The 13564-nt window shown below is 48.7% G+C and overlaps 1 protein-coding gene across 9 annotated transcripts in view; it reads left to right on the top strand.

Moving 5' to 3' along the window:
* DNM2 (dynamin 2) overlaps positions 1 to 13564 on the top strand; it is a 119525-nt gene that overhangs the window by 50987 nt on the left and 54974 nt on the right. For 6 of the 9 annotated variants that reach the window (XM_077346114.1, XM_077346109.1, XM_077346111.1 and 3 more), the window contains 2 exons: positions 8210 to 8261; positions 8902 to 8913. In XM_077346114.1, the coding sequence (XP_077202229.1) occupies positions 8210 to 8261; positions 8902 to 8913 (64 nt within the window). The remainder of the gene's footprint in view (positions 1 to 8209; positions 8262 to 8901; positions 8914 to 13564) is intronic. The other 3 variants (XM_077346108.1, XM_077346113.1, XM_077346112.1) reach the window with 1 other exon arrangement.

Raw genomic sequence — 13564 nt, 5'->3', positions numbered from 1 at the left:
CATCATGGGGAACCTTGTCAAAAGCTTTACTAAAATCCAAGTAAATGACATCACACATTACATAGTGTGTGAGGTCCTCAATCACTCCCCTATCACATTTGCAGATCTATTCAGATAGGGGGAGATGGGAGAACGACCACTACACACTGCTATGGGTAAGGATTGGAACCTTAAATGAGTAAATGCCATCCTGAGTGTTAAGGATGGCAGACTCTCCAGATATGAAGATCTGCAGTGAATTCTCTTGAAATGTTTAAAAAGAGGGACAGCTCTGGACCGAGCAATTATATCACCATCTTGAACTGCATCTATTTGATAGATCCATTTCCGGAGCTCCTTTACTGAGCTTCCAGGCCTGATTAGATCGTCTGGGATAGAGTAGTGTAAGATAATATTTATGTACTCTAGATGGATTCTATCAGTAATGGAAGTGAGCTCTAGGTTTTGACTGCTGATGACTTCAGAATTCTTTCGTGTACATTTCAGCCAGTTTTTCATGGTGATTAGTTTAACCCGTGCTTTTATGGATGGTAGTCCCAGTTCAGCCCTCATAAGAGCCACTGGAGATCCTTTAGGAAGAGCTAAAATCCTTCTCAGAGCCTCTTGTGGCGCAGAGTGGTAAGGCAGCCGTCTGAAAGCTTTGCCCATAAGGCTGGGAGTTCAATCCCAGCAGCTGGCTCAAGGTTGACTCAGCCTTCCATCCTTCCGAGGTCGGTAAAATGAGTACCCAGCTTGCTGGGGGGTAAATGGTCATGACTGGGGAAGGCACTGGCAAACCACCCCGTATTGAGTCTGCCAAGAAAACGCTAGAGGGCGTCACCCCAAGGGTCAGACATGACTCGGTGCTTGCACAGGGGATACCTTTACCTTTACCTTAAAATCCTTCTCATAAAGAGGTTCTGGATTTTTTCTAGGTTGTTAATCACTTGCTCATTCCAGCCCCAAATCTCCGCACCATATAGTATGGAAGATATTACTTTGCTGCCAAATAGTTTAATAGCGGGGTCAATCAAGCAGCCTCCTTTTGAGAAAAAGAATTTGACAATAGCCCCCATACTTCTCAGGGTAGCCACTCTCAAACTGGACAAGTGTGCCTTCCATGTTAATGTTTCGCTAAACGTTACACCCAGGTATTTGTAGGAGCTGCACTGTTCTATCCGTGTACCCAGGATACTCCAGGAAAATGTTTTGGGACGTTTCCTGAAGACCATCACTTTGGTTTTAAGATAATTTATGGACAGGCCCTGATCTTTGCAGTATAAGCCTAGGTTGTCCAAGATCGGGAGGGACCTGATCTTCTTAGGCTGACCTCAACCAAAAGCCTGGCAGAAGAGCTTTGTCTTACAGGCCCTGCAGAAATGAGATAGTTCTGTCAGAGCCCTTAGATCTTCCAGGAGCATTTCCCACAAGGTTGGGGCCAGGACTGAAAAGGCCCTGGCCCTGGTCGAGGCAATGGAACAACAGACAGATTCAAATCCACAGAGCAAAGAGCTCTGTGGGGGGCATAAGGAAACATGCAGTCTCTCAGATATGCAGAGGCCAGGGTGCGGATGACCTTAAAGGTAAGAACCAAAACCTTAAACCTGATTGAGAAGCTGACCAGTCATCAGTGTAGCTACCTCAGCACTGGCTGGATATGGGTCCTCCAAATTGACTGTGTGAGGACCCTAGCAGCTGCATTCTGAACCAATTGCAATTTCTGGGTCAGAGATAAGGGGAGGCCAGCGTAGAGGAAGTTACAGAAGTAGTCTGGAAGTGACCGTTGCATGGATCACGGTGGCCAGGTGTTCTGGGGACAGGTAAGGCACTAGTAGCCTCACTTGTCAAAGGTGATAAAACATCACTTGGGCTACCTTCTTGATCTGAGCCTTCATAGAAAGGGGGGCATCAAAATTCACCCCTAAATTCCTGGTGGACGGTACAGCGTTAAGCTGCATCCTGTCCAGGAGGGGCAAACGTTCTTCCTGGTCCTGCCCTCCATCGTGGAGGGGTTCAGAGTCAGGCGACTCTGCCTGAGCCATTCAGAGAATGCTTCCAAACAAATGCAAATGTTTCAGGGGGCATTCTGGCCATCCATCCATCAGGAGGTAATGGAGTTGCGTGTCATCCTCATGCTGGACCAGCTGGACCAGAGGGTGCATATAGATGTTAAATAATATGGGGGAGAGTATTGCCCCTTCTGGTATTCCACAAGGGAGGGAAGAAGGATGTGGTAACTCTTTACCCCCCACCCTCTGTGTCCGGTTCTGGAGGAGGGATACCAGCCTCTTCAAGGCTGTCCCCTTAATCCCCATCCCAGTGAGGCGGTGTGCTAACAACATGTGATTGACCACAGCAGACGTGGGCGATAGATCTTAAGAGCACAAGGATAGCTGAACCGGCTGGCGCCAGAGGTCATCTGTCAAGGTGACCAGCACAGTCTCCACCCTGTGGCCAGGATGGAATCCCGACTGGTATGGATCAAGGGCTGAAGCTTCCTCCAAGAATGCCAGGAGCTGGTCTGCAGCAGCCTCTGCACCAGGTTACCCAGAAATGCTAAGTGCAAAACTGAGCAGTTTCTTGAAGCGAGGGTGAACCACCGCCTCTTTAAGCCCTTCAGGAAACTCTGCAGATAACAAGGAGAGGTTGACAGTATCCCTCAGGGGCCTGCCGTCCATTGGTTGCCCAGTTCAAGCAGCCAAGGGGTCCAGGTGGCAAGTGATCGCCCTTACTGACCCCAGCAATTTGTCCACTTTTGGTTCTCAGGGCCTTTGGAGCTCCAGAATAGATTTCAGGCCCTTGCAGAGGAGGTGCAAGGGTCAACGAGGTAAGAGGTCCCAAAACAAAGTCCAAGACAAAGGGAAGAGGCCACGGGGACAGAAGGAAATGGAGTTGAGAAGAAAAAAAAAGGAGAGTACTGGTAATTGGAGACTCCCTGCTAAGAGGAATGGATCGCCATGTGGCTGGGCCCGACCCCCTAACCCGAGAGGTGTGTTGCTTGCCAGGGGCGAAAATTAAAGATGTTTCAGAACGGCTGCCCAAACTCCTAAAATCTACGGATCGCTACCCATTTGTGATGGTCCATGTGGGAACGAATGACATGTCCCTGAATACCATCGCTCCTATTAAAAAAGACTATCAAGATCTGGGGAGGAAGCTCAATCAAATGGGGGCACAAGTCTTGACAGGCAAGATTCTCTTCAATCTTGCCTGTCAAGGGAAGAAGAATGTGTCGGGAGAGGAAGATAATGGAGGTGAATCACTGGCTGCGTACTTGGTGCCGGCAGGAGAGATTTGGTTTCTGGGACCATGGGATAGGCTTTCTTGAGGAAGGCCTACTAGCACCTGATGGACTGCACTTATCGAAACTGGGGAAGAATGTGTTTGGCAGGAACCTGGGGAGATTCATCAGGAGAGCTTTAAACTAAAGCCACAAGGGGAAGGAGACGATCAACATAGGAAGTGTATGGAAGGAAAACGATCGGAGGCAGCCCAACCGGCAAGGCCAGCTCATAGGGAACCAAAAATAAAAGGATTCAGATGTCTTTATACTAACGCCCGAAGCATGGGCAATAAAAAGGAAGAGCTGGAACTTCTCATGCTGATGGAAAGGTATGATCTAGTAGGCATCACAGAAACTTGGTGGAATGATTCTCATGACTGGAATGTAATGGTGGATGGATATGAACTGTTCAGAAAAAAACAGAATAGATCGAAGAGGTGGAGGAGTGGCACTGTATGTGAGGAAAGGGCTTACCTGTCAGGAAATTCTAGTGAAGGAGAGCATATCTATAGTGGAAAGCATCTGGGTGAAAATAAGCGAGGGGAAAACAAACAGTGTGGTGGTTGGTGTCTGCTACCGACCGCCTGACCAACGAGAGGATGTGGATGCTGCACTTCGTGAGCAGCTTGAGAAAATATCCAAGCGGCAGGACCTTGTCATCATGGGTGACTTCAATTTCCCAGATGTGTGCTGGGAAACAAACTCTGCGAAGCGTCCTCAGTCATGCAACTTTCTGACCTGCCTGGCTGACAATTTCATTTATCAAATGGTAGATGAACCCACAAGAGGTTCAGCCATACTGGACTTAATACTGACCAACAGGCAAGAGTTGGTGGATGAGGTGAAGGAGGTGGGGACCCTAGGGGGAAGTGACCATGTCCTCATAGAATTCCTTTTGAGATGGGGAGCCAAGGAAGCTTGTAGCAAGACACGGATGTTGGATTTTCGTAGGGCAAACTTTAATAAACTCAGAGACATGATGAGTGTCATAGCATGGACAAGAATACTGGAAGGGAAGGGAGCATGTGAAGGGTGGGCGCTACTCAAACAAGAGCTATTGCATGCTCAATCAATGACTATCCCAGAAAGACGAAAACACTGCAGGAGCTCTAAGAAGCCTATTTGGATGAACAGAGAGGAACTAAGAAAGAAAAGGAAAATGTTCAGGAAATGGAGGGAAGGACAGAGCTCTAAAGAAGAGTACCTACAGGTTACTAGGTACTGTAGATCAATCATCAAAAAGGCCAAAGCTGAGAGTGAGCTAAGATTAGCCAGGGAAGCCCATTGTAACAAGAAAAGATTTTTCAGTTATGTGAGGAGCAAACGTAAAGTAAAGGAGGCAACAGGCCCACTGTTGGGTGCGGATGGACAAATTCTAACGGAAAATGCAGAGAAAGCAGAAAGGCTCAGTGCCTATTTTACATCTGTTTTTTCCCACAGGTCAAAGGGTTTAGGCACATCTAGAGATGGCCGTAGCCAAAGGATAGTGTCTGGGTGGCAGGTTAACATGGATAGAGAGGTTGTCGAGAGGCATTTAGCTGCACTGGATGAGTTCAAATCCCCTGGGCCGGATGAAATGCACCCGAGAGTACTCAAAGAACTTTCCAGAGAACTTGCACAGCCCTTGTCCATCATCTTCGGAACCTCTTTAAGGACTGGAGATGTCCCGGAGGACTGGAAGAGAGCAAACGTTATTCCGATCTTCAAAAAAGGGAGGAAGGATGACCCGGGAAACTACAGACCAGTGAGTCTGACCTCTGTTGTGGGGAAGATAATGGAGCAGATATTAAAGGGAGCGATCTGCAAACACCTGGAGGACAACTTGGTGATCCATGGAAGTCAGCATGGATTTGTCTCCAACAGGTCCTGCCAGACCAACCTAGTTTCCTTTTTTGAACAAGTAACAGCTTTGCTGGATCGGGGAAATTCGGTTGATGTCATTTACTTGGATTTTAGTAAAGCTTTTGACAAGATTCCCCATGATGTTCTGATGGATAAGTTGAAGGACTGCAATCTGGATTTTCAGATAGTTAGGTGGATAGGGAATTGGTTAGAGAACCGCACTCAAAGAGTTGTTGTCAATGCTGTTTCATCAGACTGGAGAGAGGTGAGTAGCGGGGTACCTCGGGGCTCAGTGCTCTGCCCGGTACTTTTTAACATTTATTAATGATCTAGATGAGGGGGTGGAGGGACTACTCATCAGGTTTGCAGATGACACCAAATGGGGAGGACTGGCAAATACTCCGGAAGATAGAGACAGAGTTCAACGAGATCTGAACACAATGGAAAAATGGGCAAATGAGAACAAGATGCAATTTAATAAAGATAAGTGTAAAGTTCTGCATCTGGGTCAGCAAAATGAAAAGCATGCCTACTGGATGGGGGATACGCTTCTAGGTAACACTGTGTGTGAACGAGACCTTGGGGTACTTGTGGATTGTAAACTAAACATGAGCAGGCAGTGTGATGCAGCGGTAAAAAAGGCAAATGACATTTTGGGCTGTTATCAACAGAGGCATCACATCAAAATCACAAGATGTCATAGTCCCATTGTATACAGCACTGGTCAGACCATACCTGGAGTACTGTGTGCAGTTCTGGAGGCCTCACTTCAAGAAGGATGTAGATAAAATTGAAAGGGTTCAGAGGAGAGTGACTAAGATGATCTGGGGCCAAGGGACCAAGCCCTATGAAGATAGGTTGAGGGACTTGGGAATGTTCAGCCTGGAGAAAAGGAGGTTGAGAGGGGACATGATAGCCGTCTTTAAGTATTTGAAAGGTTGTCACTTGGAGGAGGGCAGGATGCTGTTTCCGTTGGCTGCAGAGGAGAGGACACGCAGTAATGGGTTTAAACTTCAAGTACAACGATATAGGCTAGATATCAGGAAAAGGTTTTTCACAGTCAGAGTAGTTCAGCAGTGGAATAGGCTGCCTAAGGAGGTGGTGAGCTCCCCCTCACTGGCCGTCTTCAAGCAAAGGTTGGATACACACTTTTCTTGGATGCTTTAGGATGCTTAGGGCTAATTCTGCGTTGAGCAGGGGGTTGGACTATATGGCCTGTATGGCCCCTTCCAAGTCTATGATTCTATGATTCTAAATGGTGCCACTGACTTTAATGGTCAACTCTCATCAGACATCCGAATTGCAATTCAGACAGCTATGATTTGGCCATACAGACCTATGGTGTTTGTGCTTTGGCCGATCTGTGTCCGAAGCAGCCCTGAAGTGGTCTGAAGCGCACGTGCCTAATAAGACTGCCTTTTGAAAACATGGCTCAATTGCCTGTAGAATGATCTGGAAAAGGGCAGGAGGGCAGGGAGAGGCAGAGCCCTCCTTGGTTTGTGTTCTTTCCTGCCTCTTCCTCTCTCAGGCTTTGGGTACATCTTGCTTGCCCCTCATTTCTTTGCACCTCAAGTACAGATGGCCAAAGGGCTTTCCATTTCTGCATTGGAAGACCTGCAATTACTGGCATTAAAATTCTCAGCCGTTGTCATTGTTGGAATCACGGCAAATTGACATAGGCTGGATTTGATAGAAATAATTCTGGATTGATGTGGACAGTGACACAAGTGGTTGGAGTAATTCAGGGCCTTCCACTTGGCGGTATTTAATAGGAAAGCATTTGCAGGAGGCTAACCGAACTTCCCTCAATTCTGTTTGCAAGGGGGATTAAGGGCCGTCTCTTAAATGGGAAGAGCTTCGGAGGTGGTCTTAGGTCACCACGTCCTCTGAATGTACTCTTCGTGAAGCTTGACCACAGCTGTATGTCTGTGGGGGTGGGGAGTCACCATCTGAACACATTGTTTGGACTCTAAACTAGAGCCCGTTCCTTGAAGGAAAATGCCTTTAGACCTTATCCATGCCGTTGAGCGGGGGTGCCCAACCTTTTTGTGGCTGCAGGTGCCTTTGGGATTCTGACACGGTGTGTGGGGTTCAGCTCCTGCAAAACAGCTGTCAAGGCTTCCTTTCATTCACACTATGAAATTCCTCATGCTGTGGTGTCAGCAGTTGCCCAATCAACGTTTTAGAAATAAATCTGGACAGCTAAGCAAATCCCCCTGCCCAGTTCTCAAACAAAAACCCGTGGAGGGTACCAGGAAAGCCGTCTGGCACTGCACTAGGAACCCCTGCACTAGAGCATCTTTTCCTTTGCTGTTTGAGTGCCTGTTAGAAAGAAAGAACCTCAACAGTATTTTGTAAACCCCAAGTAACCTTTTTAAGACTAGCTGGGAGTTGTCCAATGCATGAAGTGGCTCCTGCAGTAGGGCTCCCTCTAGTGGCTGTCGATAAAACTCTAAGCATGGCTTGTTCGGGGATCCGCCTTCTGCTCTGTTTGCGGATCACGTCTTAGTAATGAAATCTCCATTTTCTTCAGAGGTGGAGGCTGCCTATGAAAACAAGCAGCAGTGAAAGGATGACTGAGATGCTGCATGCGCTCCCAGCAAAACCGCCCTTTCACGATTGCTCTGACTAATTAAAGAGTCCTGTGTGGCTCGTAGCTGTTGAGCCAACCAGGAGCTGACACGTTCGTCATTTGCACTCCCTTTATCCTGTTTGACTTGAAAGGACTGCATGTTGCCTTGGGGCAGGGGTCCCCAACCTTTTTGAGCCTGCAGGTACCTTTGGAGTAATGATACTGTGCAGTGGGTGGGGCTACAAAATGGCTGCCACGGTGTCAGTGAAGGCCCTTGTGTTGTGGTGGCAGCTATTGCCAATGCAGCCAGTCAGAAAGCTTGCTTGGCAAAAGCTTCTAGCAATGCCCACTTTATGAAATCACTTGGTGGGCACCAGCAAAGTGCTTGGCAGTGCCATAACATTCATGGGCCCCACGTTGGGGAACCCTGGCTTAGGGTATAACTAACAAATACATGCAGGTTGGGTGATAGCATAGTGTGCTCTTCGCGTTTTGTACTTGGTGTAAAGCCATCTTTTTTGTCCTTCTTCCAGCGCCCAGCAAAGGAGCACCCAAGCGAATAAGAAAAGAGCAATCCCGAATCAGGTATTGATGCATGTTATTATTTCATAGTCCGAGTCCTGCAGCTAGCATGCTGAGTCTGGCTGCTCAGATACAGGCTGCGTAGTAGGCAGAGAGCTTGTCAGCCTGGTCCAGCTTCACATAGGAGAAGCTGCAGGCCAAGAGCAGGAGACCTTCATGAGTTTGGCTGTGCTTTAGCTGTCCAGAACAGTATAAGCCTGCTAGACCTTTCCCTTCCCCCCAGAAATCTCTGCCAAATTATGCCAATTGGATTAGAAAGATCTTTAAAAAGCAGAAGAATGTAACCCCTAATCCCTGATGCTGCCAGCCTTAACTTCCTTCTTGTTTACGAGAGGCAGGATGTGAGCATAGGATTGGGAATGTAACTTGTTGCATGACATTAGTCTGTATGTAATACCTACATATGTTGATTCTTGTTTGAAAAGACTGTAATGAAACATTAACACTGTACAATTATAATTAATAGCATGTAACTTTTTTCTTTTGCTGTTTTCTCTGCTTTTCCTTTTTTCCTACCATTTTTATGCTTTCTGCACCCCCCTTTCCCCTTCTTACTCCATTACTTGGTTTTCTTCACTGTTCTGTCACCTCGTCGTATTTTCCCTTATTTTCCCTGCACCACTAATTTTGCCAACCTCTAAAGGGGGAGATACTGGTAAGTACCTACATACCGTGCCTAGCAACTGCCTAGCAATGTGAAAACTTGGTGATGAAGACTGTCTTTCCCCCAGCAAAAAAGCAAGTCCCCCTGATTGGGCCACTTCTCTGCCACAAACCAAGTGCACTTAATTGTTGAGAAAAGCCAAGCCCCTGCCTGCCAACAGCATTCCCAGAGACCCAGACCTGAGAACCTTAGCCAAAGCTCTGATAAAGCTCACATGCTCCACACAATCAGCAAGCTGGCCAAGACTGTAAGCTGCAGGCTTCCCGGACGTTGGTGAGAGCCTCGCCCTGTGGGAATCCTGGTAGCAGGATCAGGGCTGGCTGGGACAGCATGGCAGGCTCTTCCTGCATGCTGAATGAGAGAAGGGCCTAGAACCAGAATGGGAGAAGGGGCCATAGAGGCCATCTGGTTTGGCCCCCTGCTCCGTGCAGGCTGCTGTGACCGCTTTACCTCGGTTCCCGAGGGGAGATCTGTGAGCCAGGGTGCAAGCGGCATGTGCTGTTCTCCCCTCACTGATGCCTGCAGGGGCACAAGCCCCTCTTCTCGCTGGCATTTTTGGCCTGTCTGCTCCTTACGCCATTCCTCTAAGCCAGCCTTTCTCAACTTATTTACCGTTGGGAAATCCCTGAAACATGCCTTCAGAAACCCCAGAAGGGGTGCAGTTGTGCAGAATATGGTTGGGAAGCACAGCTGTGTACACACCCACCCGGGGACCCTCCCCTTTCTCCCCCCCCTAGGCCATTTGGTGCGGGGGGGGGGGGGAGTAGGTCGTATGGTCATATCACCCAATAAAAGTTGAACAAATTTTAAAAATACATTAAAAATAACTAACTCCCACCCCTTCAGGAAACCTATCCAGGGATGTCAAGAAACCCCATGGTTTTACAAAACCCTGACAGAAAACTCTTTCATTGACAGTTTGCATTCTGCAGATGTAACCTCAAGCAGCCCCTGCTGGTAACAGAAGAGGGGCTTCTTAAAAGTTACAGGTAGCCAACAGTCCATGAAGCTCTCCCCAATTGCCTGCAAGCATTGTAGTTGCTGCAGAGGAGGAGACGCAGCCATATCAGCCCAGGAGGGAGAGCTTGAGTTGTCATTCTGTAATTCGGGTGGTGAAAATAATCCCCAGCAGAAGGAATGTGTCTGCTATTGGCTTTCTGCAGTTCCTTCAGACCATCCTAGCCTCTGTGTGGGCGAAAGGGTGGGGATCCGAGTACGATTTACAAAAGTGGGCCTCAGCAAGAAAGCTCACAGTGTGCCACCTAAATCATGCGACACCACGTGGAACTGCAGTACATGCCCACTTCCACCGTAGGGTGCGTCTCCTTGTAAAAATCTGACCTCCACATCATTGCTGCGGTGTAGAGAAGGCAGAATCCCATGACGTGTTCACACCCCTTTCCCTTATGCTGCTCCATGCTTTTCCTTTAAGTGCACTGGTTTCTGAGAAAATTGGAACACACAAAAGTCTGCCTGGGTGGTGTCATGGATGGTGGTCTTTGAAATCAAATGGGGACGCAATCTTTGGCCTTGTGAGAAAATAGAATTGCCAGAAATTTTTCCACTGGAAAGTCATTCAGGCTGGTTAAGTCATGCCTCAGAAAGGTCCGTCTTTAATGATGCAGAGCAGAGTTAGTGCACCCACGGCGCACGTGCATCCTTGGGTGTGCTCATTTGGCTTGGTTGAATTGGGGTGAGGGAGTCCTCTCTTCCTCAGGAGCTGTTTTTACTAACTGGGAAGTCCCTGTCCTTAACTTGCATGTGGTGCTGCATTGACTTGCTTTGGCCTAGCAGATCTCTACTCTTTCTAAGTCTGTTAAAGAGTCTCCAAGTTTTGCAAATCCGTTTTCATGATATTCAAACGGTGATTCTGTGCATGCCGTAGAACAGCGATAGCTTTAGTGTGCTGCAAGAAATCATGAGTCATAGGCATGTAAAGCACCAGTTTTCCAGAGGTGCTGTCACAGCAGAGTGGCTGTAGAAATGGAGCAGGTGGCTCCTCTGAAGGCTCATTTTTCTTACTCCAAGAAAATCATGGAGGGGGTGGTAATACAAGAGTACAGTGTGCCTCCAATTCTAATGCACCATGCAAACTACTAAAAGTTGAGGAAAGTGCTGTAGAACCTCCTGTACTTTCCATGCCTTCCATGTCCATGGTGGGGCTTGGCCTGCCACTGCTGAGTGTAAGGGGGGACATGGTGGAGATCTGCTTGGCTGGGTTGTGTCTAAAGGGAGTGAGGAGCATCAAAGATGCCTTCCGCCTGTCCTGCATCCCTCAGGTGAAGCAAAGGGAGGTTAAGCAAGTCCTGCCTAGAGCAAGGCATCCGACTCCTCCTTGCCCCAGCAACAGCAGAAGCGGCTTCTTCTGGGTTCCTCCCCTCATCCACTGACCAAGCGGCACCTTCTCCAGGGCTTGTGTCTGTGCTTGTTGTTCTAGCCCATCCATGTTGATGAACCCATCCCCCTTCCCCCAGTGCTGCCTTTGCCCTCTTTAAACACTAAACCCAATTAGATCTCAAATATCCATTGCTGCTACTGCTTCTCCATCCTTTGAATTTAAACATGTCTAAGGAGGATGAAACAGTGGCCTGCCTTGATTTCTGGGCACCCTGCTGTTTTCCTTTGGCCATACAAGTGGAATGAGTTCTGTTGGTTGTTCTTGATCCCCCCCCCCCCGGTGCACCACTCTGTGTGTTTGTGTTGTGTTTGGCTTTGACATTAGTGTTGGGGATAGGCCTGAGCAGCTCTGGAGAAGGTGAGGGGGGTCAGAGGGGTCCCACCTAGCTTGTACTCCTTGTGTTGGCTTGGAAAACTTAACCAGACTGTACTTTGGGCCAACTGCCATTCCCTTTCCATGGCTGCTCGCCAGTCCTTCCTGTAGGCTCTATAACTCTGTGCCTAACTCCTCAACCATAGCTATGGGGCTTGCTGTGCGTGCCTCCGCTTTGTTGCTCTTAGGCCTTCATGAGTCTCTGGTACACTTGTGCCCCATCTGTGGGGCAGGGCTATCTTAGACAGAACATGGTCCAAGTTGGGCGGTTGGGAGAAGGGGGATCACGGAGTGGCTGACCGAGGGAGTTGTCCCAGAAAGAAAAGGCTTCTTAACATCCTGCTGGAGAAAGGAGTGGAAACACAGGCATGCTTGTTTGTTGCATTGTGGGTTTAACTTAAAGCAAGCCTGCTGAGATTAGGGGTGTGCACTTTGGCTCGGTTTGGCCAACTCAGTGATCAACACAGCCTGAGGCAGAAAGCTGCAGTATGGAGAGGAGGGACAGCAGCTGGCTGGCATGCTGCCACCGCCCCTCCTCTCAGCCCCTCCTCTACACTCCACTTCAGGCTTCAGTGATTGTCGAGGCAGCTGAACCAAGCCAAAGGGCACATCCCTAGCTGAGAGAAGAAATAAGCATGGCTAGCCCCCCATCAGATGGCATCAGGTAGCAGGAGAGGTGATGGGCCTCTGCCCGAGACCCTGGTGGGCTGTGCTGCCTGACCCGGACAGACCAAGAGTCCGGCACACCTGCAGCTGCCTCATCCTCCCTCAGACCACTGGCCCATCAAGGTCAGGCTTGTCTATTCAGGCTCAAGCAGAGATGACCAGTCAGCCCAAGATGGATAAACAGAAAGGTCCATAAAGGTCAAAGGTCCATAAAGGTAACTATCTTATAAATGAGGGGTTTGATACTAAGAGACCCAAATTATATGGCTTAAAAGGTAGATAGTGGGTTGAAGACTGTTTGTATCCCTGGAAAAAAACCCAATTCAGAAATAAGTTTACTGAGGAAGTAAAATTCGAAAACAAGGTTTTATACCTAGGAACTCGTTCTGAATAAAGCTTTTTGCCATCACCAGCTGGGAAATTTCTTTCTGTTTATTTGTCAATTTAGGCTGGCAGGGGCTTTCCAGGGTCTCAGGCAGTGGTCTTTCCCATCCCGTCCTCCTAACAGGAGATCCCAGGGATTGAACCAGGGACCCTCCCCCCCCACTGACATGACATCTGGCAGGACAGCTTTCAGCTGCCTGGGCTTATTTTGGCTGTTTCCTTATGAAAGAAACATTTTCCTGCATAGACTGTAGAGGCACCCGTTGACCAGTGTGGTTTGGGGAAAATGGTTGCTTTCACCTCTCTGCAAGGTTGATGGCTCTTGAGGAGTCCCAGGAGCGCTGCTGCTTAGGGCCAAGGTGGAGTTGCTTGGCTCAGCTTTATTCCAGAAGCTTCTGGCGAGCGCTTGCTCCTGCATCTCTGCTGCTGTTCTGGGCTCGGAGGGCTCCCTACTCGTGCCTGCAACATTTGTCTTTTGGGAAGCCATAAGGGGAAAACGAGATCCTGTTGGCCTGGGGCTCAGAGCTGCTGCTGAGTCTGGGTGAGCGATGGGTGGGCCAGGCCTTGTCTTGGCGGTCTCTTGGCATCATGCTCCCTGCCTTGAGTGTAGAACAGCTGGTTTTAGGCATTCTCCCTTCAGGCAATCCGTCCCATGTGCTCTTACCCTGCGCACTGTGGGTGATTCTGAAGCGAGTGCTGAGGAGCTTACCCTGTTTGGAGTGCATTCTGGTCATTCTGCTGTTGCAGAATAGCGGCTGGGATGTGTGGGGGGCTGGGGCTTAGGAAACATGTTGGTGGATCTTGCCTTCATAGACTCATAGA

Source organism: Paroedura picta, chromosome 7 (genome assembly GCF_049243985.1).
Source record: "Paroedura picta isolate Pp20150507F chromosome 7, Ppicta_v3.0, whole genome shotgun sequence".
Classification (NCBI taxonomy): Eukaryota; Metazoa; Chordata; class Lepidosauria; order Squamata; family Gekkonidae; genus Paroedura; species Paroedura picta.
Note: the sequence above shows the minus strand (reverse complement) of the source record. Positions and strands in the feature narration are given on the sequence as shown.